At 35.4% G+C, this 26,135-nt stretch overlaps 2 protein-coding genes across 6 annotated transcripts; both read left to right on the top strand.

Annotated features, from left to right (window-relative positions):
• Positions 1-1,751: 1,751 nt before the first annotated feature.
• On the top strand, positions 1,752-11,373 carry LOC102694760 (programmed cell death 1 ligand 2-like). 4 transcript variants are annotated; one of them, XM_015356065.2, is made up of 6 exons: positions 1,752-2,091; positions 6,174-6,274; positions 7,555-7,881; positions 8,414-8,698; positions 9,655-9,843; positions 10,130-11,373. In XM_015356065.2, the coding sequence occupies exons 2-6, from the start codon at positions 6,184-6,186 to the stop codon at positions 10,150-10,152; spliced, it is 915 nt and encodes a 304-aa protein (XP_015211551.2). In that variant the 5' UTR covers positions 1,752-2,091; positions 6,174-6,183; the 3' UTR covers positions 10,153-11,373. The 4 variants fall into 4 exon arrangements, with proteins under 4 accessions (XP_015211551.2, XP_015211550.2, XP_015211552.2 ...); XM_015356064.2 differs by having other exon boundaries at positions 10,127-11,373; XM_015356066.2 differs by having other exon boundaries at positions 1,753-2,091; positions 9,655-9,819; positions 10,127-11,373.
• A 3,076-nt stretch (positions 11,374-14,449) lies between these two features.
• Positions 14,450-25,740, top strand: LOC107078478 (uncharacterized). 2 transcript variants are annotated; one of them, XR_011190469.1, is made up of 5 exons: positions 14,450-14,652; positions 18,002-18,349; positions 18,835-18,937; positions 22,641-22,768; positions 24,123-25,740. XR_011190469.1 is itself a non-coding variant. In XM_015356068.2 (4 exons), the coding sequence occupies exons 1-4, from the start codon at positions 14,586-14,588 to the stop codon at positions 24,252-24,254; spliced, it is 675 nt and encodes a 224-aa protein (XP_015211554.1). In that variant the 5' UTR covers positions 14,457-14,585; the 3' UTR covers positions 24,255-25,740. The 2 variants fall into 2 exon arrangements, 1 of the variants encoding a protein (XP_015211554.1); XM_015356068.2 differs by lacking the exon at positions 18,835-18,937 and having other exon boundaries at positions 14,457-14,652.
• The last annotated feature ends 395 nt before the right edge of the window (positions 25,741-26,135 follow it).

The following is a 26,135-nucleotide window of genomic DNA, read 5'->3' as shown; positions in this document are numbered from 1 at the left end:
CAGGCCAGCTTTGTGGAGTGATCCGAGGTTTTTTTACTTCTGCACATATTCTCCCTTCTCGGCCACTGAACACAGAAGCTCTTTCAAAGTCACTGTTTACTCATTTCCTGGTTAATCCATTTGAACTGACTGCCTTATCTAGACAGTGTCTGGATGTCTTCTACTTCTTAATGATTTACTTCACTATGCTCATAGGTATTAAGTGTCTTAGAAATTGTTTTCTATCTTTCTCCTGTGTCCTGTGATCTGTGTCGGTCTACAACATGTAGAAAATCTGTGCCAAGTTGTTTTGAAAGCTCCTTGGTCTTCATTGCTGAATCCTTTCCTTGAAATTCATTACCTGTCTGATGACCTTACAGAGATCATCTTTTCAATCATTCTTTCATGTTAATTATCTAATCTTTTTGTTTTGTGCTTTGAATGTGTGGAGTATGTTGTGTATATAACATATTCATTGCTACATCAAAGTGTCATAACGCCCAGGTTTAAAGCATCAAAATGTGATAATTGTGCAAGGGTCTGAATACTTTTGCAAAGCTCTCTATACATTTATCGTTCGTATTCTATTTTGGTACCAGGACAGCAACATTAGATAGCTACAAAACTGAAAGCTGACTTGAGATAACGAGTTATCTCAAGTTAGCTTTCAGTTTTGTAGCTACAGTATCTAATAGCCCTTCTTTTAACATAATTAACATAATTATGTGTGAGTGTCTAGATAAGCTCACAAACTTAACGATGTGAAAGTTCAGTGAAGCAAGGAAAAAAAAGGTATTAGTACTTTATATGATAGAGACTGGAGACCAGGAACAGTATGTACTGTATATGCATTGGAGAGGCCTTGTGGATATACAGTACTGTTTGCCATGCTTAGAAATATATTTTTTGATGGCATTGTTTAAAGCCAGTTTTATTACATTAAATGTCTACATACATATTTCGATACAATGTTTGAGAAAGCATTTAATTATAGGGGAAGAAAAACTTTATCATTATATTTTTATGCTCTCTCCATTCGAATTTTCCTCTTTATTAGAAAATACAGTTCACATTTAATACTTAACATTCCTTTAACTGTCAGTTTGTCTGAAGTTGTGGAACCTGAACTGGTCACAGAAATGATGCCAAAGACATTGTGTTCCTAACAATTTTGATTTTTGCATTTTACAAAATTGATTATTTGTTGGAATTCTCCTGTTCCCAGTGTCGAGTAAAGCACATAAACTCGACAAATTAATGAATGCAGATCCATTTAGACCTCCTGGGCGGCCAGGGTTAGGTGCAGTACGGACCGAAAAAGAAAAAAATGTGAAGAGAAAAAGGAAAGAGGCAGTCTCGTTGTTTCCTCTTTCTACAACGACTGATCTAAATCGGTATTTAAATATTATCTCATTTCAATGTACCGCACATTTCGTCCGGTTATTCTGTTACACCTACTGTACGCTGCTCAATCAAATAGAAAATTACACAGCAATCCGCTGGGTGCACAGAAATACAGTACAATGGCTTCTGTACATACTGTATGTTGCTGAGACTAAAAAATAAACCAAACATTTGTGTATGATCTACAGTAGCATGAACTGAGGAAGTCTGTGAGAGTTTTCATTCATGGTGCAAATGTAGCCTGCAGCATGTTTAATCAATGCCCAGTTACCCGTCAACTCGTTCAGCACGAAGTAATACAGTACGGAACAGACAAATAAAAAATCAGTTTTGCTTGTGTGTGTGTGTGTGGATGTGTGTGTTGGGCGGTTGAATTTTAATTATATTAACCTTATTATTTTTATTATTATAACCTTATTTGATTAATTTGGTATGCCATTTGGGCGACGCCTGGAATTTCCCAGTCCAACAAAAGCCGACCAATTCGGCCACTGTAGTGCTTTGGATCTCATTTAATTGACGTCTGTTTCGCCTGTGGCATTTGTTGAGTCAAAGTGAAACTTCTTTATTTACAGTACCGTAGTGAAAGTCGCTACACTACAACAAAACACTATGAGCACGGAATGGACTAAACAGACGTAGATTTCTTTGTTTTTCTGTGTAAAAAAAGCTGTTTTGTTTCACTCATAAATTTCTGGACGTACTGTGGTAAGTAGGCAATTTCTCTAAGTCTTACCAAGTGAGCGCAAATACCAGTATTCAATTAACTTAGACTGTAATTAACAGTGTATAAAACGGTGTGCAGAACAAATCCCCTTTCCACAGCACAAAGGTTAAATGGAGTTAAAGAAATGAGGCTAATACAATCATGTGCTACTTTAATTATTTTAACATGTGCCTTAGAATTTCTTTTATTGCAAATGAAATATTTAATAGACTTTGTTACCGTAAATGAAGCATGTAATCTCCACTAATTAATAATGCATCAAAATAAATACTAATGGCCTCAAATGTCTGGCACAAAATGAGCACAATTTTAATTTCATGATGTAGCTTTCCACTTATAAAGTTTAGAACTAATGCCTTTTGGTTCAATATACAGTACTGGAACCCCCTGGTGAATGGTTGTTATTGTTGTTGATGATGATGAAAATTCCTAGATCCCCAAAGTTTCCTCTTTAACTGTGCTTCTGTACTTTAGCTTTGGAATACCAATATGTTATGATATCTCCAAAATACAATTTATGACAATTTTGACATCAAAAACCATTGTAATTATTTTCTAATTATGATCCTACAGATACGTACAGTAGGTTTTCAGAACTATATTAAATTCTAGTAGCAGTTCATTAAAATTGTATTCTACATAACTCCAACGACTCCTGCTAACTGTTATCATTGATTTCTGATGCAGGGGAGTAAAATGATCAAATAATTTATTGTAGACTGTTTTGGAGAACTAAAAGTAGACTTACTAAGTACCCATAAAAATATTTTTTTATAATCTATTATTAAAACTGATATAAATAATGAATAAATACAACTGAAGATTGTTGCAGACATTTAAATGAATAATAAGGCATTAAATATACATATGCAAAAATATACAATATCTGATACAAACTAACAATCACCCAACCTTTCATTGTGAAGCCTCTAAAATGAAACCAGGGAATTTAATTTTTACATTTAAGCTTAAGCTTTCTTGTTAATTCGATTATATATTCTTTCATTTTCAAGAGCATGTGTGAAAGAATAGATGTCAAGAGAGTTGTAACAGTACTGAAGACACCTGAGCCTTGTAAATACTTAAATTGCTGCCTTTTATTTTCACTTTTACAGTGTTGTTGGGCCGCACAGTGGTGTGGGAATTAGGGCTGAGGGGTCCATACTGTGTGGACATACCTTCTGTGTGGAGTATGCACGTTCACCTTGAGAAATTGTGGATTTTTCCTGTGTGTTTCAATTTCTTCCCGTCTCCCAAGCACTTGCTGGCTTAGTTTATTGGTGTCTCTAAATTGCTCCTGTATGTACTGTATCCTGTGATGAACTGGTGTCCTGTCCAGGGTGTCCAGGGTGACATTCCTCTTTGTATCTTATGATTTCTGGATAGGCTCTGCCACAACCCTCACTAGGAATAACCAGCTTTCAATAACAGAACGGGAGTGTAATTTACTTAGTACGTTTGTATAAGCTACTTTTGAGCACAATCATTCTTCCACTACTTAAATGATCAATTTACTTATAAGATGTAGATATAGGATTCTAACAATAAATATTTTGAGACATTCAATTCAATATTTCTCTTCATCCCTGCCCTTCTTTCCAGTACCTGTGAAGAACAGCTATCGATTCAGTATTTGGTATATGTAACAATGGACAATACACTGAATTAAGCACATAGAGATAGATGTTCCAATACATTCCTGGGAAAACACCTGTGCATGGGGAATGCCAACTGGGTATTATATAATATATTTCACTGTTTTACAGGCCGTTATCTTGGGTTAAAGTACTTTATTAGGCTCTGTCGAGTAATGTAGACTTTGTACTGCGAAATTGAATTTCTTGCCACCACTTTCTGTCTTTTCCAAAACAGTTTATGTTTTATAATGTTTTATACTGTGCACCATCTCCTTTCATCACATAGGGCAATAAATCTGGCTCAAATACACTCTAGCTTGTGAAGTCTCTTCTGTTACAATACTTAACTGAAGTACTGTATGCTAAGGTTCATTGCAACTAGCCTAATTTAGAAGATACCATAAAGCCTCAATAGCATGTTTGCTAAAGATCATGATGGATAAAGAAAGAGCACTTCTTATTTATTAATTTATTGTCTTGGTATGAGGAAACATTGCCTGGCTATATGAACCAAGTTAGAACACCTTAAAAAAAACAGCGGATTGCTGTGTTGGTGGTGGCACTTGCATAATGGAGGCTTGTTAGTGTGATTAATGCTGGGAAATCATGGTTATAAAGCATGTTTACCCCTAAACAGCTGGGGATTGCTGGGAACTACTTCCAAACTTTCAATTTGAACTCTAATATTTATAAAGAGTCTTATTTAGTATGTAAATTGTATTTGCAAAGATATTAAATCTGAATTGTTGATTTTTGTTTCTTGGCACTCACTGTACAAAATCTGAGTTTATTTAGTTATCAGATATACACAAATGCTAGGAAACTGACCTGAGAAAAAAGACTGGCAATTGTAATGATGCTGTCATGGACACACATTGGAAATTAAATCTAAAATAAACAGGATGAACATTTCAGTCTATTGCAATGATCCTTTACGTTGGTCATAGTCCAGGTAAATAAAAAAAGTGGACACTAGTGTGAAAATGCAAATAATATTAATATTGTATGTAGTCCAAAAATGTAGTACACACTTTTTTAAGATGTGGTCCTGGACTTGTCTTTCCCTTATGTCTTTCCCTTATGTATAGAGAGGACCAAATTTAGTTCTTCTGAATAAGTCAACTTAGGTTTATAACCATTAAGTGCTTTTAAGCGATAATAACAAGGTTGTTTTTGTAAAAGTTACTAAATAAATTATTAGGCTACCATGTATCCTTAGATATGTCTGGAGTTTAAACATTTGGGTCATTGAAAAAACTAAGAATGTTTATTATAATCATAGTTTGTTGAAGATTAAATTCTGTGTAATTAATTAATAATCAATTTTAACTTAATTATGCATTAGCTGAGGACTGACAGGACAGAACAGGACTTCTTTTGTTTACCTGAAACAGATTGTTTCTGAAATTGTTGACTACGGAAAACAGTTTTAAGAGACTATGACTGAAATGACATTTGTAATCATAGCTAAGAGAGGGCAAGCTACACCTAGCACTGGGACTCAAACATCACATATCGTTAACTATTTTGGTTCTAGAATTTGCAACATCAAATGTAATATTGTAGTTTGACTGGATTTTCCCTGGAAGGATTTCAAGAATCTTGCAGATAGTGAAAGCCTGTCCACATTAATTCCACTTGAAAATGTCCCATAACACCGCCTCTTCAGCATGGGAGAGTGATCCTGATTGTGCTTCTGGATGGGGCTGCCTTCAGTGTGGAATTTGTGCTGCCATCACTGTGGAAATTGCTGGGTTTTGGGGGGAAATTATCCAGCCTCACAAAGATGTGCTGGCTAGTTTAATTGGAGTCTCTAAACTGTCTCAACACTTTTTGTTTATCCAGCCGGTATCTTATCTTAAGATCTTACTAGAGCACATCTTAATAGAGCACATACTCAAAACCTGCTTGACCTGTCTTGTTAAGAAAAAAAGCTTCCATTAGGCACGTTTCATTTTCTGATTATTAGTTTCTGAGTTATTATCCATCTGTTTTCAATAACCACTTAATCCATTACAGGGTCACAGTAAGCCATAGTCACAATCTAACCCAGCAGAAGATGAGAGCAAAGCAGGATACAGTACATCCTGTACAGTACACTGGCCAGTCATAGGGCATAGTCTCCAATGGGGCAATCTAAAGGACTAATAAAGCTAGAAAGCATGTACTGCATTTTGCAGTGTAGAGCATGTAAACATCATACAGAGGCAAGGCCATTTCGAAACTCAGTAACCAAGAGCTGTCAGGCATAAGTTCTAACTATCGCAGCACTTTGTGACCCTGAGTTATTATTTTATCAAACCTAATGAACTCTGGAAATTTGGCTTACCTTCTAATTTTAGAGGTTAAAAAACAGGAATGTATGTAAGGAATTTCCACCTGGTTTATAAGTGTATATTGTTTTATTTCTGTATTTATTCTTTCAGAACAGGAAAGATGATGACTGAATCTGCTGACAAGATGAAGTCTTTTTTCTTCTTTGCTTCCCTGTTTTTGTGTGTATTACCCCAATCATCCTCTTCAGGAAGTGAGTGTTCCAGTACAATATTCTAATTCTGTCCTGTCTCTGAGTAAGAACAATGGTCTGTACAGTATGTCTCACTGTTATTGCTGAAGTATTAGTTCAATATTTGAATATTTGATTTTATGAGCATCTTTTTGAATAAAATTATTTCTATGTATTTATTGGCAAATGTTTATAATCGATTGTGGCATCTTTCAATGAATAGTTGACCTTGTCAGTGTATCATAAATCCAGGCTATGGAAGTAACAGTAAGGTTCTAAAGTTGGTACTGTACATCAGAGCTTGGACACACAGTAGAACCCTTAGAACATACCATATACTAGAACAGTTTGTTATGAAACCAAAACCATAAAACCAAGATGAGCTGTCTTGAAACAGAGCTTCCAGTAAAAATATTTTATTTTCTAATTTGTTTCAGCATTACTTTCTGAGTTATTATCCATCTGTTTCTTTTACCAATTTGCATACTCCTCCTGTGACCACATTTCTCCCACATTGCTAAATGCATGCTTAATTAACTCTCTTAATTGTCCCCAGCATTGGAATGTGTGTCCTATGACTGTCCGGTGTCCTGTCCTGGTGATTACAACTGAGGACATATCAGCTTGAGCTATTTCAAATATGTGTGCTGTATATAGGCTTACTGTATATCTGTAAGACATCAGCAGATTCTGCAGAATTTATGCAGGTTTGGTTAAAGTTGAGTAGACTTGTATAGGTATCACCTGCATGGCATTCAGAACAATATTAAATATTATTATTTATATTAATATGTATGCAGTATATTATGTTAATATGTGTCCTCCTGCATTTTCAGAACATTTTGTTTAGCAGCCTTCATCTCACAAAAACCTATTGTAGGTCTACATGTAATGGGGACCAGTGTTTTGACAGCTAAAAATGATAAAACCACAGAGAAAGGGATTTCTGTCATTTTGGATCTGTTCATTGAATAATATTAATCAAAGCAAAAATGCTTTATAGTAAAATAACAAATTACTACTTACAATTACTGTAAATATTAAATATCTGTGTTTCAATTAATGCTAAGCCCCGTAAGAGCCTGTGATATAACCTTTCATCTCAAAAATATAATTAATATAGAATCCTTGCAATAGAGGTGTTATTAAGAAAAAAGGATATCTACAGTATAGGTACCTGAGACAAGTGTACTGTAGGTGTTTGTTTTAAATATAATAAAACTTTTTTACCTTAAAAATCCAAGCATCTGTATGGCTGTTTGCATAAAATCATATTCCTTTTTTTGTTTCCTGAATTTTAGAGTTATTGGAGCTCATCTGTGCTGATTCTACTGGAGAATACAATGATGACACTGTAATTAACTGCACTCTAAAAAGTGTGAGAGATGACATTGTTGTCACAAAACTGCTGTGGATGCGTGAGGCCCTGATGATTTTAAACATTACACAGTCGTACGTTGTGGAAATGGATAGTCGTGTCCGATTATTCCACCAGCCCTGGGATAGCAAGAGGAAGGATGTATCCCTACTGATAAAAAGAGCAAAATCCCAGGACGAGGGCAATTATAAATGTATGGTAGTAACAGATGGGGGTTATGATAATACAATTGTGAAATTAAAACTCCAAGGTAAATATGGTTATCATTTCATTTACCACACTAGTTACCCTGAAATATTAAGAATTAACAGGAAACCCTGGATTCAGGCCATTGAAAACGTTTTTTCTACATTTGTGGAGAGATGTTCTGAGGAAATAGTTGCATACAGTATGATGAATTATTTTAATATGATGTAGATGCAAAATGTATGTCAAGAAAAGTTAGAACTTGTCCTTTAAATTAGGAAAAGAAACCATACTGGTGTGACAGGTTAAAACTGACACTCCTGCCTGCATGACTGCAAGCCTTTGAGTGTCAATGCATTACTGTTTCATTTGGAAAGATTTCAGCAAAAAAAATCAGTTCCACAATTCAACACAAAGGAAGGATAAATTTGACCGTCATAAAACATTCGTTTTATTTCTCCATTCTGAATATGTTCTGTTCTGTGGATCAAAGTATTTGGGAATGCCTGCTAGTTTAAGGTTGCTACAGATACGAAGACAATGAGGATTTCACTAAGGTGACAGCTAATTCTACTCCATTTCATTTTTCATGGCAGCTCCCTACAGCACACCTGTAATAGTACACCCTTGGGCTGATAGCGGGGTCGCTATTAGCTCTGTGTCCTGTATCTCTGAAGGAGGTTACCCCAAGGGGCAGATCCAGTGGTCTGATGAGAGGGGCACTGTTGTGACTGAAGGATCAGACCTTCAAGTCACACAGGCCTCTGACGGCCGCTACTTCCTGAACAACACCTTGACTATCAGCAGGGAGCTTATCCACAATTACACCTGCTCTGTGATAAAACAAGGAGTGACTGAAGGAACAGCTGTATTAACTTCTGGTGAGCTCCCCCATCCTTACCAATGTGATATACAGAGATCAAAACATTTAAATAGTAAAAATTATACCCAAAGCTGCTAAAATTCTGAATTTAACTACAGAAACGCAATGGTATACAACTGCAGTAACCAGCATAAGATGTTACATACTGTAAGTGTGGTGCATAGTTGATCTTGTTCTTTATTTATCCATAGCAAAAACAGACCTTGAAAGTTAAGGATTTTTAAAAGTAGATTTCAAAACAGATAACAAACAGCATAGTCACTTACAAACAGAGATGCAAGCCAGTGTTATGTATATTGCTATAAACAGTTGAGTTAGTAATAGTTACTTCTGACTTTTTCTGATTTGCAATTTCTCACTAGCCAGAATCACATTGCAGAGATGAGGCATTTCTGCTTTTAACACAATCATGTGAGAACCTGATCTGATCTGTAATTTTGTAAGCATTATTGAAATTGTTCTCCATAAATGCTATGCAGAGTCATCAAAGACAATACTCCTCCTGAACCTTATCATGGTGTTAATGATGAACAACTAGCTATGAACTCATAAAGGGATCTAAAAATGAATGCATGTGGTGAAAATATAACTGACAGAATTATTATTAAGCTCTGTAAAATCTATTTTGTTAAGATATCTGATTTGCTCAATAGAGCAAAAATAAATATATGGAGTTTTATACAGAACAAATTGACATTTCCTGTCATTTTTTTCACTTGGGAACAAATGTTTTACTATCAAGTGTATGGGGTAACTGAACATTTTTGTATTGCATAATACTAGTTATTCATAATGCTAGAGAATTACAGTATTGCTATGACTCCTCGCAGTCTTTACAGAAACTACTGTTGGGAAGATTATTTTATGTTTAACAATAAAGAAGACACAGCTATTCTCATGTTAAGATACTGTAACTGAAAATTGTTTTGGTTTTATTGTATTTTTCTGAAACAGTATTGCCAGGTTCTGGAGATTCAAAAGAAAGACTGGAATTTACCGCAGTACCAAAACCAGACCGCACAAGATGGCCGCTGATCCTGACTGTATCCTCACTTGCAACATCTGCCAGTTTCTTGCTGTATAAGATCTTCAAAAGAATTCAGCACAATACTGATGGAGGTGCAGTGTATAGCTGTGTTGAAAGCAAGTCTAAAGTTTTCCTTTTTTAAAGAAAATATATTTAACCATGATTGATGAGGGAATCAGGGCCACTGGGATATACCACATCTATACAGTACATGTACTGTATTTCATACTGTATGTCATTAGAAAAAGAATACATTTTTTTCTTAAATATAGGGAAAATAAGCTTACCATTTGAAGAATAAATTAACTAATTTATATAGTTAATGAAGAAAAGCAGTTCAACCAGAAGGTGACAATAACAGTAATTCTAATTTCCCTTTCATGCTTTTCATTCATTCAGCAGGGCCAAATGTTATCACTGGATGATCATTAACACAAATGCTAAACAACAAGATTGTTGGAGGATCTTGAATGGAGCACCTAGATCCTAGAAACTGGACATCACAGGTTAACAGATGGTTCACTTTTGAGATTAGCATCTTCTTTTTAATGTTTTTTAATCTCCTTTTCATTTTTTCATTTTGTTCTTATCTGTTGTATAATGTCGATTAAAGAGATGCAAGACCATCCAAATCAATTTGGATTTTTAATTTAATATCGCAAGAGCTTCCACATTGGAGCCATGTTATAAAATTGCTGGGGCACTGTGAAGTTCTGTACTGCAGAAGTTACCAGTAGCATTACTACTGTATATCTTTGGAAAAACATCGTACAAATGTTCAGCATGTGACAATCAGAAAGGGTTTAATCATATAAGGTCAGTTGTGGATTCTGTCAAGGTATCATCAGTTGTGACCCAATTAACCATGTCCATCAAGTTCAAATGCATCAGAAGACAATGAGACACACTACCAGGGTGTTATTATAGCAGTGATGCCTGGCTTCTCACACAGCTCTCCTGACATATCTGTCTTGGACTTTTGTCAAAAACAATTTTTTGACTCTCTTCAAAAATCATAAATCAGTGATCAGTCATAATTTAGCTACAGAATGAATGTGTGTAAACTTGTTTCTCTCTTTTTTAATTTAGTCTTGGTAATTATCACTGCCTAATCTTTAATACGTAATGATTTATTGTTCAGGAAGTAATAGATCATTCCTATAGACTTAAATGAATATACAGCATCCTTTGATTCAACTAGAGTAGTTAAACTACATCCTAAGATGGTTTCAGCTTTTCTGTTTGTTAAATTAATACATTTGTTTGAGCTTGATTTCTGATTTTCTGATTTCTGCCCAAAGAAAAAGAACTGGCTATACAGTTTTGACAGTTTGTTAGCACTCAAGGTGCATTTGCTTGCCTTTTGCAACATCTCTTTGCTTAAAAAATTAGTTGTGTTACATTAACACCGTATAGGAACAAGTAATAGGTTTATGCCATGCTGAAAAAAAGAAGAAGGAAAACACAACGTTTCGGCCGTGGAGCCTTCTTCAGGTGAAAGGCCTCTCAAACTGTACTGTACTTTTATTTTTGATGATTTTGTAGAAGTATCAAACAATCATGATTAATGTTGCTGTGTGTGGCTTTAAACTTTGACTTTAATATTTTTATAAAGTAAAATGGAAAATTAAAAATATGCAAACAGATTGACTGTTCATTGTCCTTTGAATTATTGTTTTAGTCTGTTTAATCTGAAGAGGGCAGTAGAGATGCCCAAAAAAGTGCAGTAGGAATAAAATTAAACAAATGGGCTAGATGCTCACATATTACGTATAATATTGGTGGTAATTGTAATATTTCTGATATTTGTGACTTCTTTCAAATCGATAATTTCATTAATTCTGTAAATACCAATAAGGAGAGAGTGAGAGACTATCCTGCAACTTCTTAGGTCCAATACTCTACTCAGTGTTATTATTATTATTATTATTATTGTACAGGAAAGTTGATTTGTTTTCATTGCACCAGCTTTTGTAATTGTTTAATTGAACTATTAGCAGTAAGTGCATTTCTTCTTCCACATTCAGCTTTGTTTTTGTGACAGCACACAAACTCTAGAGCGCTTTCTTCTGCTTGCTTGGCAACAGATAAATACAGCTTCTAATAGGAACATCAAGCAAGTGTAGCACAGTAAAAACATTATGCTATTTATACTGTTGCTGATCTCATTTATATTGATATTGCTATCAACTCTTCCATCCTTCGATCCATCTTTTAACCACTTTATCTAATCCAGGGCCATAGAGGACCATGGACCGGACACACACACTCACTGCAGGGTCAGCTTTTACAGAAGTCAACTAACATCCCAGTATGCAATGGAACAAGTAAAGGTTTATTCAAGTAAAGGGGCTTCCGAAGAAGGCTCCACAGCCAAAACGTTGAGTTTCTTTTCTTCTCTGAAATAAAATATTTATTAAATAAACCTTTACTTGTTTCTTTACAGCCTACGCTTGCTGACGCAGCTACCTACTTGAACTATAACATCCCACAGTGTCTTTGGAATGTGGACGAAACCCAGAGCACACTTAGGAAATGCAAATTTCACTTAGGAAATAGGAAATAGGAAATGTCCTGCCATCACAGGGAGAACATACAAACTCCATGCAGGACAGGTCCAGGTTCAGAATTGATCCCAGGACCCCAGGACAAAGCAAAGCTAACCTCTGCACCACTACAGTAAGCCGCCCTCTTGCATATATACTAAATCCAAATTTGAAAGCCCACTACTAGGTGGATTTGTATTTGTAGGAGAAGGAAGCTTCCATAAAAGGATTTATAATTTCTCATGGTAGGAGAGTTGAAATTATCACTTATTGCAGGTCCTAGTTACAAAAGCTGTTTTCAGTGAAACCACTTAAAGTCATGTAAAAAAACATCTCTGAACATTTTATACATAAATAGCCTTGAATTGCTAACCTCACCTCACTGCAGTAAATTCTAAAACCATACTGGCAATATTTCTTAATTTTTAAGAAATTCTACTTAGGAACCACATTTGTGAGAGACAGTTATCAAGGAGTCATGTGATCAGATACTGTTGTATTATTGAGTAATGAGTACCACTAGTGATAAGATTATTTTTGGAGGTGTCAAAAAGGTGAGTGATTTTCTGACAAAAACCACAGACTGTGCAATGGAACACAGAATGCCCATAAAAGGTGCCAAAACTCTTAAATAACTGTTCATCACAGAAAAAGAACATGTTGACATCAGCACAGTTTTGGCAGATAACCTATAATGGCTGACTGTGCTGAATTGATTATTAAAGCCAATGAATAGAAAAGTCTGTGAATTTTGCTGAATTTGTTTAGTGTTGAGAACAAGGAGGACAGTCATATATACAAGATATACTGTACAGTGTTTCAAAATCCTAAATCTCTTCACAGTGTCTACCTAATGTACAACTTCAGAATTACACAAAGAATTATGTGTGTCTGGTTCAAACTAGAGAGTCACATCCAAAAGTCATCAAATTTATCCAAAAGTAGGATACATATTTTCAGAACTACCTACTAATACTCAAACAAGTTAGACACAGGAATAGTTTCCCTTCATTCTGTCTTTTCCTATGTTCTAAGTTAGTGGTTCCTGTGCTCTTCTTTTAATTTCTCTTGAGCATTATACAATTATTATAATAACCCATAGAAGTGTCAGGATGATACTAAAGAGTCATGTCAAAGAATATTAAGCCTTCTGGTCTTTTAAGGGTATCAGAGATTAAAAAGCATTAATAAAATATTACAGAATAGTACAGATTGATTACCTCTGTAATGAGATTTAGATATTGACCTCACTTCATTTCCAACTTGACAGCATTAGCTTCCGACACGCTCTGCCAAGAGGGTATTCAATAGGTAATGTTTTTCAACTTAATTGCCTAATTTTTCGCAGGGTAGCCTCAAGCTGTTTTGAGTTTTTAGCATCATAGGTCCTGTAATTTAAAAAGAAATGACCAAAATTTTTCAGAATTCAATTAGTATGAAAAGCTGTGTGCAGTACAGTGGTTAGCATTGTTGCTTTGCGTCACTGGGGCACTGGGTCCAATTACAGATTTGTGGTACTATCTGTGTACAGTTTGTGTGTTCTGCCTGTATTCGCATAGGTTTCCTCTGGGTACTCCGGTTTCCTCCCACAATCCAAAAACTGGTAAGTTATCTGGCTCCTGGGAATCTTAGCTTTAATGTGAGTGTGTGCATGTTTTAGTATCTATGTGTGCCCTGTGATAGACTGGCATCCCATCCAGGGTGTATCCTGCCTTGTGTTTGTTGCTTGCCAGGATAGGCTCTGGCTGCCTCACAACCCTGAATTGAATGAAGTTTTTAAAAAACTGATGGATGGATAGTATGAGAAGCTAGTTGGGTTTGCTATTAGCTGTTTGTTTAAGGCAAGAGACATATCCAGGCCAGGAAATTATTAAAGGATTAATTCATCGAATTGCATTCATACTTAAGCTTATGGTAAATGCTGTAATTTTCGTGTGGTTAAAATCTAAAAAAATAAGGTTAAACCAATTAGAATTAGGCCAAAAAGAATTTGGCCTGACTCAAAACCAGCAGATACTTCATATCTCCAGGGACTGAATCTGACATCTGAATTGACACCTTTGTGGAGAATCTCTAAGTGCTTACAAGCACCAGATCTGCATGAGCAAAAAAAACCTCAAGCAAAGACATCACGGGAGAACAGAGACTCTACTTCCTGACAGTTAAAGGGCTCTCACACCACACCACCCACCTTGTTTTCTTTCATTACACTCTTTTTTTTATTCAAAGCAGCCTCTGTCACACTTAAAGAGCTTATGTGAACTGATCTGTGGTAGTTGATTTGCAACCAAGGTGACAGAGACATCTTCAAGATGAAAAGAATGATGACTGTCCTGTGGATGTTTTTCATCACCTTACTCACAGCACAGTGTCAAGAAGGTTAGTACTGTCTCCTTAAATGTAATTTTGCGTGGCATATACAAGACAACTAAATTGACATTTCTGAGCCTATTATAGCTAAAATACCTGTAGAACCGTACTGTTACAGCTGTGGTCATGATTGCATTGAAACAGCTTTCAATAGGTATTGACAAAACTCCTGTCTGTCTAGTATGAAAACAACAGCACCACTGTTTGATCTTCGACTTTTTAAGATCCATTGCTGCATATGGTGCAATGGGCAAAGGATAACTGAGGAAATCTAGAGAAAATAAAGTTAACCAAAATGTTGTGCTTTGGTGTAACCTGTAATGTTTTATAGGCAAGAAATATGTTCAAATTTGATCTCTCTTCACCTCATAATCTGAAACAGCTAAAGAGCAAATAGACTGAAAAAAGACCCTTTCAACCTGGGTGCAGAATGTAAGAGCATGTACAAGGTCATTGCCAACCACAAACAAAGCTCTGAACTGGGTACAAGCTCATGCAAGCAGAGCTGATCCTTTTTAGCTTTGATGTCTGCTTCTTCTTTCAGTGAAAATAGCCTTCATTTTAAAAAATGAAATGAAAATGCATTCCATTAAACATGCAGGGAAACACACCATACCAGACACTGACTTTTAACTGCTGCTTCTGTGTAAATGTTTGACAAAAAAGCATTCATTTCTTAATGAACTATATAGATCTGGCTAAGAGGCTCACACCTGGGTTGCACAGAAATCAAAGTCATGAAAGAAAGGAAAGAACAATTAATTAAAAAAATAATACCACAACAGGACGGGACATAAGAAAACAGGAAGTGACGGTGGACAACAGTGTATGTTTCAAGTCTTAGTCACACAACTTAGATCAAGCTCAGAACTGTATGATACTCAATCTGCAGATTGTTCCAGCCACTGACAGTGCCAAAGTAAAATGTCACAGATAATTGCATTTCAGTTATTATTATTAAATTGATTTTAAACAAGAAAGTTATTGTCTTGTATGGAGAAAGGCCCAGTCAATCAATTCTTCTTCCACATGCAGTTTTATTTAGAATGGCAACATTAAATTTCCCCATGGTCCATGATGGGGAATATGGGCATCTGATATAATGTTTAAGGCAATAAGTCCAATGCCTTGTTTCAGGGAGCAGCTCAAATTAAAAAAAAGATCAAGACAGAACTTAGTGGAACTCCCTTAATAACTGGAAGCGGTTATAAAACAACTGCCTGGTTTTAACTTTTCATACACAGTTTAGGAATGAATTCTGAACTTTGCCAGGGAGTTCACATTGAGTCCAAAACCATCAGAAGAGGTTGGTCAATGTAAAAAATCTTAGTCATACAACTAAGGTAAGCAACCATGCACAAGTGGAATGGATATAGCATGAAAGATTGTGTTCAAGCTCAGGGCAGACTTCTCCCTGTATTTTTGTACAAATATACATATATTGTTATTTTTTACAAATAACAAATGGGAATGGTAGCAGGGCTGAGTCTGCCCAACGCAACCTACAGTAGGCTGACCAGGAGTGGAAAGAATACTGTGAGAGGGTGGGAAAGGTTTGATGAAGTAATTGAAAGCTTACATACAGTACAACAAAGAATTTGAAGGCAAAGGGAACTGAAGTACTTCTTTCATGCATTTTGCCATAAAAAAAAACATTTTTAAAAATTAGGAATTAGTCAAATACACAGGTATTGTGTCAAATACACAAGTATAGCGAAATTCCTAGTAATGTGACAACTGTTTTGTAAGAAAAAAATTGCAGCTGTTCTATTCGTGGGATATATTCCTAAATGTTAAAAATTACTAAGACTTTAATGTGGCGCAACAAAAGATGTTTCACTTACGTCAATTTGCAGACACAATTAGCTGAATTTCTAAAAACCACAGCTAAACTTATCAATGTGGCATTTTTCCTTCCGTTTCTTTAGTTTTTTAAATAGCTTTACTCTACATTCCGAGAAATACTTTATTAAAACAGTGTGTCAATGCACTGAATGACCTAATTCTGCAGCATATCCAGGATATGCAGCATATTCTTATTCCGTAATTAGTTAAGTTATGAATGACACAAACAGGTGACAGTAATTACTGTAAAGCAGAAGAAATATCCTGACAACTTATATCTGTTCGTTTATCTGCTGATCTCTATAAAGGTACAGAAGATTTAAATCCTATAGGTATTTCATGGGCAGTTTATTAATGTATTAACAGATAAAATTTTATCATTGCAGATTTATTATTTTTTAATATCCATTCATTTCCACTTAGAAAATAACACATAAGCATTTCAATGCTGTCATGTAACTAAAACTAAAAAAATAAAGTTTATTATTATTATTATTATAAAACGTCTCGCAGAAAATCCGGGCAAGGAATAGATGCCCAGTCATTCACAGTGTACAACACAAATGTTTTGAATTAAAGGTGGTAATCCTATTTGTTGAAACTGTAAGGAAAAATAACCTGGGTTAATGGAAAGTGTCAGTGGTTTTAAGAGCAGAGAAACAAGGACAAGGAATTTAGAGTTCAGGAAAGTGACAAACAGCACTGATACCTGAGTCCCCGGCTGTCTTCAGCAACAAGGCGCACTTCCTGTCGTGATCCCTGGGGGTTAATTGTGTGGTTAGTCAGACTTGTGAGCCTCTGCTCTACAGCTTGCTCAGACTCATCACACCTTTCTGAATATCCTGCATACCAGGACTATGTTTTAATTCTGTTTCCTGTTTTGTGAACTAAACTTTTTGCAGGACAACTCAAAGTTAAGGCTGTACTTAGGAAAGATTTACACTAGTTTCTATATACAGTATTTGGGCTTATATGATGTTTTTAGTGATTGAATTTCTTTTATAAATATATATTTAAAAAAAGCAGCTGTAGTAATGTTGTAATACTGTACTTTAGTATTTTGAGCACAGTAATAGTACAGCAATAATATTAATAACACTCATTAAAATGTATTTAATTAGTAAAAAATCTTAAAAGTTTAACAGATTCAAAATGCTGTGCTTCATACAGGTAACTATCTTAAAGGTATTAATGGGTACTCATATTATAAAAAATTGTTAACAAAATGTTTGCACAAACACAGTGCTTTGGTAAGCAAAGACAATAAACAAAATCTATTTTTGCTAAAATTATTTTTTATTGACTTAACAAAAATGAACAAATTATGAACATTCTGAAACAGCTTTGTGAAATACCATAGCTGTTCATAGCTGGGATATACTGTACCAACATCTGTTGTATAGAATGAGAATACATATGTCTTCTGATTACTTCTGATTACTAGTGTTAGCAGCAAGAGTATTTCCAGTTTTTAGACTGCATGCTAACCTATTCCATATTGATTTCTCTGTAGGACCCAGTGTCTCCCAAATGCCAGGTCTAATATCCCAAAAGGAAAATTCCTCAGCCGAAATCCGATGTGCAACATCTTTGAAGGAAATGGATGGCCTGTATCTGAGGCGTCGCTATGCCCAAAAAATGGATGTCCTCTACGTGTTTCTTTCAAACATGACGAGCACTGTAGTTAATCAGTATCAACACCGGCTGTCTGTGAAAGGCCAGTGTTGTGATTTTGTGTTCCTTATCTCCCAGCTGACAGTCAGGGACAGTGACGCATACTACTGCACCTGGAGCAAACTGGACATGGAGAAAGCCCAGATGATAAACTACGACAGCAACGGCACAATGATCATTGTGAAAGGTACAGTCACAGAAGAAAGAAATGCTAGTGCATTTGGATAAGTGTGTCAGACTTACATCCTAATATACATTCCACAAATGATGTATCTCATTTAAAAGCACTAATTATTTTTTAGATTTTTAGATTAAAAACCTGTCCATCCAAGAATGAAATTAGTCCAATTTATCCTGAGTTAAGATTAACAAAGCTATATGAAAGATCAAGCAAGAGCAAAAGCCAAGACTACTATGTAGGAAATGAGTTTACATGCCTGCTAGGAGGACCTGCTACATCATTGTAGAACTGTAAGTGTGCGTTTCTGAAAAATATTTTTAGTTTACAATATCTTTATTACTTTCTTCTCCAGTGCATCACATGCTCTAATTTTGTCACCTTAAAAAATAGTTGATCTTATTTCTTAAAGTTTTGTGAACAAAACTACTTGAATTTAATTCCCTTTTCCATTTCTGTATTGCTGTCTTTCTGCATTTCTTCAAATGAGCAAGACGGACTGAACAGCCTCCTCTGCTTTGCAGCCTTTCTTATCAGTTTTGTCTTATCTCATCACGTTCTGCTCAGCTGCATGAAGCAGCTTTGAAAGCCACCATGGTAATCTTGATTTCATCTGACATAGAACACACAAATGACACAATCTCAAAAACCATGCTAAACAATTGTGCTTAGTAGATTACATATTAAGCAGACACAAGCAACTTGACCACATCAAGGGATGGTTGCAGCACGGATTCAACTCTGGTGCTCATCTAGCAGAAACACTCAGTTTAGAGTTCTGAACAGCATGCTGGTGCAGTGGTTAGCATCCCTGCCTCACAGCACTGTGGCCCAGTTCTGTTCCAGGGGTGCTATCTGCATGGAATTTGTATGTGTTCCCCCTGTTCATCTGGGTATTTCATCTGTTCTGCCCGTGTTCCCATACGTTTCTTCTGGGTGCTCTGGTTTTCTCCCAAAATCCAAAAACATACTGACAGGTTCATTGGGTTCTGGAAAAATTGGTCCTGGTGTTAGTGTGTGTTTTTGTCTATATGTGCCCTGTGATAGAGTGGCATCCCGTCCTGGGTGTGCCCTGCCTTGTGCCCATTGCTTCCTGGGAAAGGCTCTGGCTCTCCCACGGCCCTGATTCGGATAAAGCTGTTATAAGATGCATGAATGGATTTATGGGTAATCTTTTTCTTGACACGCAACACCTACTACTGTCCTCAGCCAGTCATCTGAAAGACATTGATGAAATAAGTACAGTTTGAGTCTGGATGTTTCTCTTTCAGTGAAGAGAAATAAAGCAGTTGTTAATGATACAACTGAAGACTCTAAAGTAATAGACTTTAGACTAGTAATAGACATAGATCGCCCCACAGGAATCGGTTTTGTATGTAAACAGAAAGCAACACTATCATGAAATGTAATTGCTTTTAAAAGTGGTCACCGTAGAATAGGTTTCTTATGAGACTGAAATTATAGTATAACCCATGTGCCTGTGAGCTGCTAAATGCAATTAAATATGAGATGTGTTTAAATGTTCACCAGAAGCTAAGCTGCAGGCATCAAAGTCATATACTACTGACCTGTTTCATTGTTTGGTCATTATTTTAATTTCACTATGTGCTTCTTTGACTGACTCAGGTGGTTTTAGCGAATATCTTGTAACATCAGGGTTCAAGTGTCTGGTCTCACTGAGGACAGGGGCTGAGTGTTCTAGTCTGGTGCTCTGCTCTTACAGGAGCGCTGGTGTCATTCTGCCCTGCCGTTAGATTTGAGTATGATTTTAAGTCACCCCGTAGTTTTGGAGGAACACTGTATCTTCTGTTTTTTGTTCCAGCCTTATTTTAATAACAGGGAAATTATTTTAGATTTTCTTTTTGAGACAACTTTTTACATTTGTTTTGCACTGTTAAAAAATTATGAGATTTGGAAATGGAATCAACCCTATGCCTGCTACTGAGTTTCAGAGCACCCTTCTGTTGTGTTCTCTTGTGGGAAATCTTGTTTATTCAAGTTCAAGAATCAGACATGAACCAGAGGTGAGTGCAAACCTCAGCTTACTGTTATTTTAACAAACAACACATGCCCACAAGAATGCAACCCAAACATTCTAAATTGTTTTCCACAGTCCTTCTAATCCCAATAACAGCAAGTCGCCACAGACATGCATAATACCCTTATTTAGGTTTGTCAGCTAAAACGGAATCAATTCCACTTAATAAATAAACAAAATGAAAAATAAACACTCATTCTGAGGATGCTAGACACAATATCATTCCTGTGCCTGTATATCATTAACTGATCGTGTTATTTCTTTTAACCAGAAATAAGGAAGCACATTTAATTGAAGAATTTGAGGGAAGACAGCATAAAGTACTGTGTGCTGAAGTGGTTGGAAATATACTTTAGATAGTGTATTAGTGAAACCAAGACTTGTGTGAAGAAAATAAGCCTAAACAAGCAGGCAGGTGGATTGCCATCATTAATAAGCACCAGTAATTTAGGGGTCAGTTGGAACAAAACCTAGCAGACATAGTGGTACCCAGAAGGTCAGGATTGAGAACCAGTGGTCTGACTTCTTGTTCAAGCCAGGCGTAACTTCTAGTTTTGCCTGCAAACCCAGTCAGTGCCACTGGGTCTTGTGTGATGTACCACCACACCACAGTAGTTTTCTTCTTCACAAGCATAAATTGTAGAGCCGAGGTTTTGATAGTGACCGCGTTTTGATATGTTTCAGAGGTTTCAAAAGGAAGACTGCCTCACTGACGGCTGTTGTACATCACTTATTAATTGCATGCTCTGTTGAGGAGTTTTAACCTACATCAGAAGAAGAATTACTGAAGCTAATTGAACCATTTAGGGGAACTCTACCAAGTTCCTAATTTTCTTTTCCTAGTAACTAGTTGTCTTGCTGAGAATTAACAGATTTCTGTATTTAAGGCTTTCAAATATCCTTTTAAAATTACTTTTGCCAGTTTATTATTTAGTGAAGTTCAAATTAAAGTGAGATGAATTTTTACTTAACATTTCAGCTGTGCTCTTTGCTCCATGTTTCTCTGAGGAGACGTAAACCACTAATCACTAATCTCAGAGCCCGATTTGCTTTGATTTAATTTCTGCAAGTGCCTGAATCTGACATTACTCACAAATATTTAAGCTCAATAGATATTGTATATTGTATTTAAAGGTTATTGTAAATGGTATGTGACTAAATATAACTTTCAGCTGTGTCCGGGCAATTCAAAATTGTTTAATTATGGCTACAGTTACCCTCCATAATTAGGAGACAGACTTGTCCACAAAGGCCAGTATTCGGAAACTGTGAACTAGATAAAGTAATGACGTTTTGGCTTTTAATAGAGAGGAAGTGGAAGTGAGAAAAGACATTTGCTGATTTTTGCTGACAGGAAACGTCAATGCTGATGTCTGTTATTGCATATGACTTGTACATAAGTAAAGCTTTTAATTACAGAAATTAACTAACACTGTGAAATTAACTTACATAAAAAACTCTAACATTGTGGAAGGATATGAAAGGTATGTTTATATTAATAGTAGTAGCAGTAGTAGTCATGGTGGCAGTAGTATATAGTATTATCAGCATTATTATATTATTACTTTATCCAAAATTATTTAAGCAGCATGGTGGCACAGTGGTTAGCATTGCTGCCTTGCAGTTCTGGGCCCTGGGATTTGATTCCTGAGTTGTTGTCTGTGTGGAGTTTGTATGTTCTCCCCATCTTTGCATGATTTGCTCTGGGTGCTCTGGTTTTCTCCCTCAGACCAAAGACAGGTAATTGGCTAGGTTAATTGGCTTCTGGAAAAATTGGCCCTGTAGTTAGTGTGTGTGTTTGTGTCTGTGTCTGTCTGCTCTGTAATGGATTGGTAATCTGCCTAGGGTGTATTCTGCCTTGCACCTGTTGCTTACCAGGATAGGCTCTGGTGATCCTGTATTACACAAAGTAGTTAGAAAACAGATGGGTTGATTGATGGAAGATTATCTAGTCAACTAAATATTGAACAGAATCAACTTAAGTGTAAAGTTGAATAGTATAGAAAATACATTTGTGTTAAGTTCCAAGAAAAGAGAACAGAATGAAAAAGTAATGCTTGCACCGCACTGTGTAAATGATGAGTCAAGGAGATACAGAAAAGCAATATCTAGACAAGCAAAAAATAGGGTGTGAAGAGTACAATAAATAGACTGTTCAGGAGTACAAGAGTAAGTGTTACAAGCCATGTACTTGGTTAACTACTTCAGGCATGAACCTTTAAACATGGTTGCATTTAACACCTTCCTGCTGTCTCCTTGTAGAAAAAGACCCAATGGAAGAGTGCCACAGAAGAAAAAACATCAATCAGATTTTATTCATCATCAGTGTGTCTATGGCTGTCCTTGTAATTACTGTCTTTACATGCACCTTTATCTGGTGGTGCACAGGGGTAAGTTAAATGATAATAGTGTTTGCGTCCCACATGGGTGTGTTTCCAATGTGCCCACGTGTTTGAAATATTAAGCTCCAGGACCCTTTGTTGAGATAAATATATAATATAATAATAACATTAAAAAGAATCTGATTTTATGTGGTATCTCGCATGTCAAGACATCTGATGGCTGTTCATAATTAAAAGAATGAAGAAATAACACAGATAAACTCCAGTGAGCTGAACTAGATAATCCATTGTGATCTTTGCTCAGGGAGTTATGGTCATGTTCTAGAATAGGAGAGAACAATACACACAGAAAAATAATTCAAGGTTATGAAATACCTTTAATGGAATAATGCCCATGTCATTTGTCTTTACTATGGGTGCAGGGCCGGGCTATTGCTATTGTCTGACAATTGTTATGGCATTTTAATTTAAGAAAGTAGATTTAAACGATATATATGTCTGCCATTTGCTATTTTATATTGTAATAGTGATGTTATGATGGTGGTTGGATTTTATTCTGTATTGCTTTTGTCTAAACTCTTCTCTGCTTTGATAACCACTTTCTCTCTGTATTCTACATGGGTTACAGGACTATAGGTTGTTATTTATGATTAATTCTTAATTAATGTTGAAAATCCTAAACATTTTACTAATTTTGGTCAATCCAGGGAATGTTAAGCCAAACAAAATTTAAAAACATGTTCTCTAGTATCAAAACGTCGACTTTAATACAATATTGTATTTTTTTAAATTCCCCTCAATACAGGAAAGTGGTCTGCTGGGGGTAGGTGAGGGAAGATACTGAACTAAGGAGATTTCCAATTACACTTCCCTTCTCACATGTTTTAATATGCAGATGTCAACTGAAGTGAGAAACCTGCTGAAAACGTGTTAATGAGAAAATTAGAAAACCTAGCACTCCATTTTCTTTGTTTTCAATCTGCCGGGTAATAGGAAAACCAGCTTTTGGTAATGTAATGGCAGATTAATTTCTTTTCTTATTGACATTTGATCCAACACTATCTAGTTTCTGACTGCTTTTATTTTTTCAGCAGTGACTTCATTTACAGTAAACAAAATACAGACTAACAGTGAAAAGGCGTGGGTCCTTTATCTTGTAATGAACAAGTCTTCCAATAGGTTTCTTTTTTTGCATGACATCCAGGTTAAATCATGTTTAAAGAGCTATTTGAAATGCCCTTTCTCTTCTTTCCCAGAGCTTCATCTTCAGAACTACTTTTGGGTTGATTTTTATTTTTGGCTGTGAGGCTCTGACATTCCAAACCCAGATCGCTTCTGATATATTTGCAGTAAAACAAAATAATTTGATTGTCTTTAACATTTCTTTCTTTCTGATTTACAGAAAAGGGACACTTACAAACCTGCAAGAGCTCACCAAAGAAACCAGTACATAAAGTATACAAAAGGGACGGAGTACACAAATAATTTTACTGATGTTCCAATTAAACTACCTGGATACTGCGATGTGATTTAAATTAACTGCATCTTACCTAAAGTGATATACACAACTGCAGAAATTTAAAGAACAGGACTGAGCAATCAAATGTTAAATACAAAAAAGAGGCCAATCAAAGCACAGCTTTGTACAGTATCTGGTGTATCAGGGTCTATACTAAAATTAGGTTAATGAAGATTTAAGCTTCAAAATGAGACTTACAAAAGATCTGTCAAAAAGTAGAAAAATATAAACAAATTCACATCAAAGAATTCTTAAACTTCAAAATGTCAGCAAAACCATTTTCCCCCCATTACCCCATTTGCTATTGTTTTTATGGCTCTAAGAAATATTTAAAAATATTGCTATATTGTGGCATTTGTGCTATAAATCTGAGGTTCTAAAACTCTTTAATTAAATTATTGGTTATGGCTTAAATATCTGACATTACAGAACACAAAATACACAACATTGCACAAATGCACAACTCCCATGCCTTAATTTTTTCAGTCTAGATTTTTATTATGAGCAAAAAAAGATTTTTTTTTTAATGGGCGATAGTTTCACAGTGAGTTGCTTCTTGTTTATACTGTACAATTTCATTTCCAATAATATATTATTGTGTTCACAACAGAAACAACAAGTGAAAATGAAACTTAAAAGCTGGTTTCATAATTGCTGAGAGCCTTTCAATATGGAATTCCTACTGTAGATAATGTATTATATCAGAAATCTGTACATAAAGAAACTTAATATAACAAATAGCCTACAGAATTAAACGTATATGTAAGTTTACAATGTCGGATTCAGTTCTGAAATTTTCCTTTAAAAATAGCTGATTGGTAATTGTTCAGAATTAAATCAATAAACGGACCTCGTTTAACCAGTTAACTAACATTTGGAACATTGGAATTTAGTTAAATTTCAAAGCTTGTTAATGCCCAAAACAGACATGGAAAGAAAGTTGTTCCTGTGATACCACCTCTGTTTAATGACAGAAGCTTCTTCACTGTATCCATGGTGCTGATATTGTTCAATACATTAAACTAGTAGATTTACAGACATGCTACTGTACAGTAGCTTCAAATATACTGATGTGCAAAAAATACAAAACTCAGATATATGGATTTAGTCTAATATTTAAGACATAGATGTCAAATTAAAATCACTGAAAATGTGAAAAAATGTGAAAAAAATATACAAATCAATTAATCATAACATATTTCAATATGGCAAAACTGCAATTTACCAAGTTAGCATCTATTATGAGCCTTGATACAATCCTGGAAGCTACACACACAGCCTCTTGATAGACTACTGTGGGATGTTCGGCCACTTTTACTTAGTACTGTTAGGTACAGCTTGCTGTGTTCTATACAACAATGTTTCTTTCTGCCAAGTGCTTTATATTGTTAAATTATTACCTCATTTTTTTGTTTTTTAATATTCTAAAGTAATCCAAATCAGTTCTTTTGAAAGATAATTACAAATGTAGTATCTTACGTCAATGTGCAATATTCTTTCATAGCTGTTAATTCTGTTGTATTAAAAAATTCATTTAAGTGAATGGTAAAGGTTCTGTGTCTTTGATTGACTTCACTGTTTCCTCTTTGATTTCTTTTAAATTTAAAGATTACTGCATTGGTTAAATACCTGAAACCTCAATTACATTAAACTATAAAGAATTATTTTACACAGAATTTCAGAAAACTGCAAAGCTCTAAATGTAACAAGTTGTCATTTTAAAGAAATAAAACAAAATACACACTTTGCATATTTCCCTGGTGCTGGACCTCCCCTGGTGCTGCTCGAGGAAGTGTCACCAGTTACTGAAAACATAATGAAATGTATTCAAAAATAAATTTGCTTATTTAAATGTAATACAGACTCAAGAAAAAATCGTTCTTAATAGGCCATACT

This window comes from Lepisosteus oculatus, chromosome 9 (assembly GCF_040954835.1).
Source record: "Lepisosteus oculatus isolate fLepOcu1 chromosome 9, fLepOcu1.hap2, whole genome shotgun sequence".
In the NCBI taxonomy this organism is placed as follows: domain Eukaryota; kingdom Metazoa; phylum Chordata; class Actinopteri; order Semionotiformes; family Lepisosteidae; genus Lepisosteus; species Lepisosteus oculatus.
This window is presented reverse-complemented; position numbering and strand designations above follow the sequence as displayed.

What these genes read in the sequence shown, in the direction of transcription:
- LOC102694760 (XM_015356064.2), top strand. Translation starts at nt 6,184, where the DNA reads ATGATGACTGAATCTGCTGACAAGATGAAGTCTTTTTTCTTCTTTGCT. An exon ending in TGTGAAATTAAAACTCCAAG is followed by an intron (nt 7,882 to 8,413) that starts GTAAATATGGTT and finishes TTTTCATGGCAG; the next exon opens with CTCCCTACAGCACACCTGTA. An exon ending in AACAGCTGTATTAACTTCTG is followed by an intron (nt 8,699 to 9,654) that starts GTGAGCTCCCCC and finishes TTTCTGAAACAG; the next exon opens with TATTGCCAGGTTCTGGAGAT.
- LOC107078478 (XM_015356068.2), top strand. Translation starts at nt 14,586, where the DNA reads ATGAAAAGAATGATGACTGTCCTGTGGATGTTTTTCATCACCTTACTC. An exon ending in CACAATGATCATTGTGAAAG is followed by an intron (nt 18,350 to 22,640) that starts GTACAGTCACAG and finishes GTCTCCTTGTAG; the next exon opens with AAAAAGACCCAATGGAAGAG. An exon ending in TTATCTGGTGGTGCACAGGG is followed by an intron (nt 22,769 to 24,122) that starts GTAAGTTAAATG and finishes TCTGATTTACAG; the next exon opens with AAAAGGGACACTTACAAACC.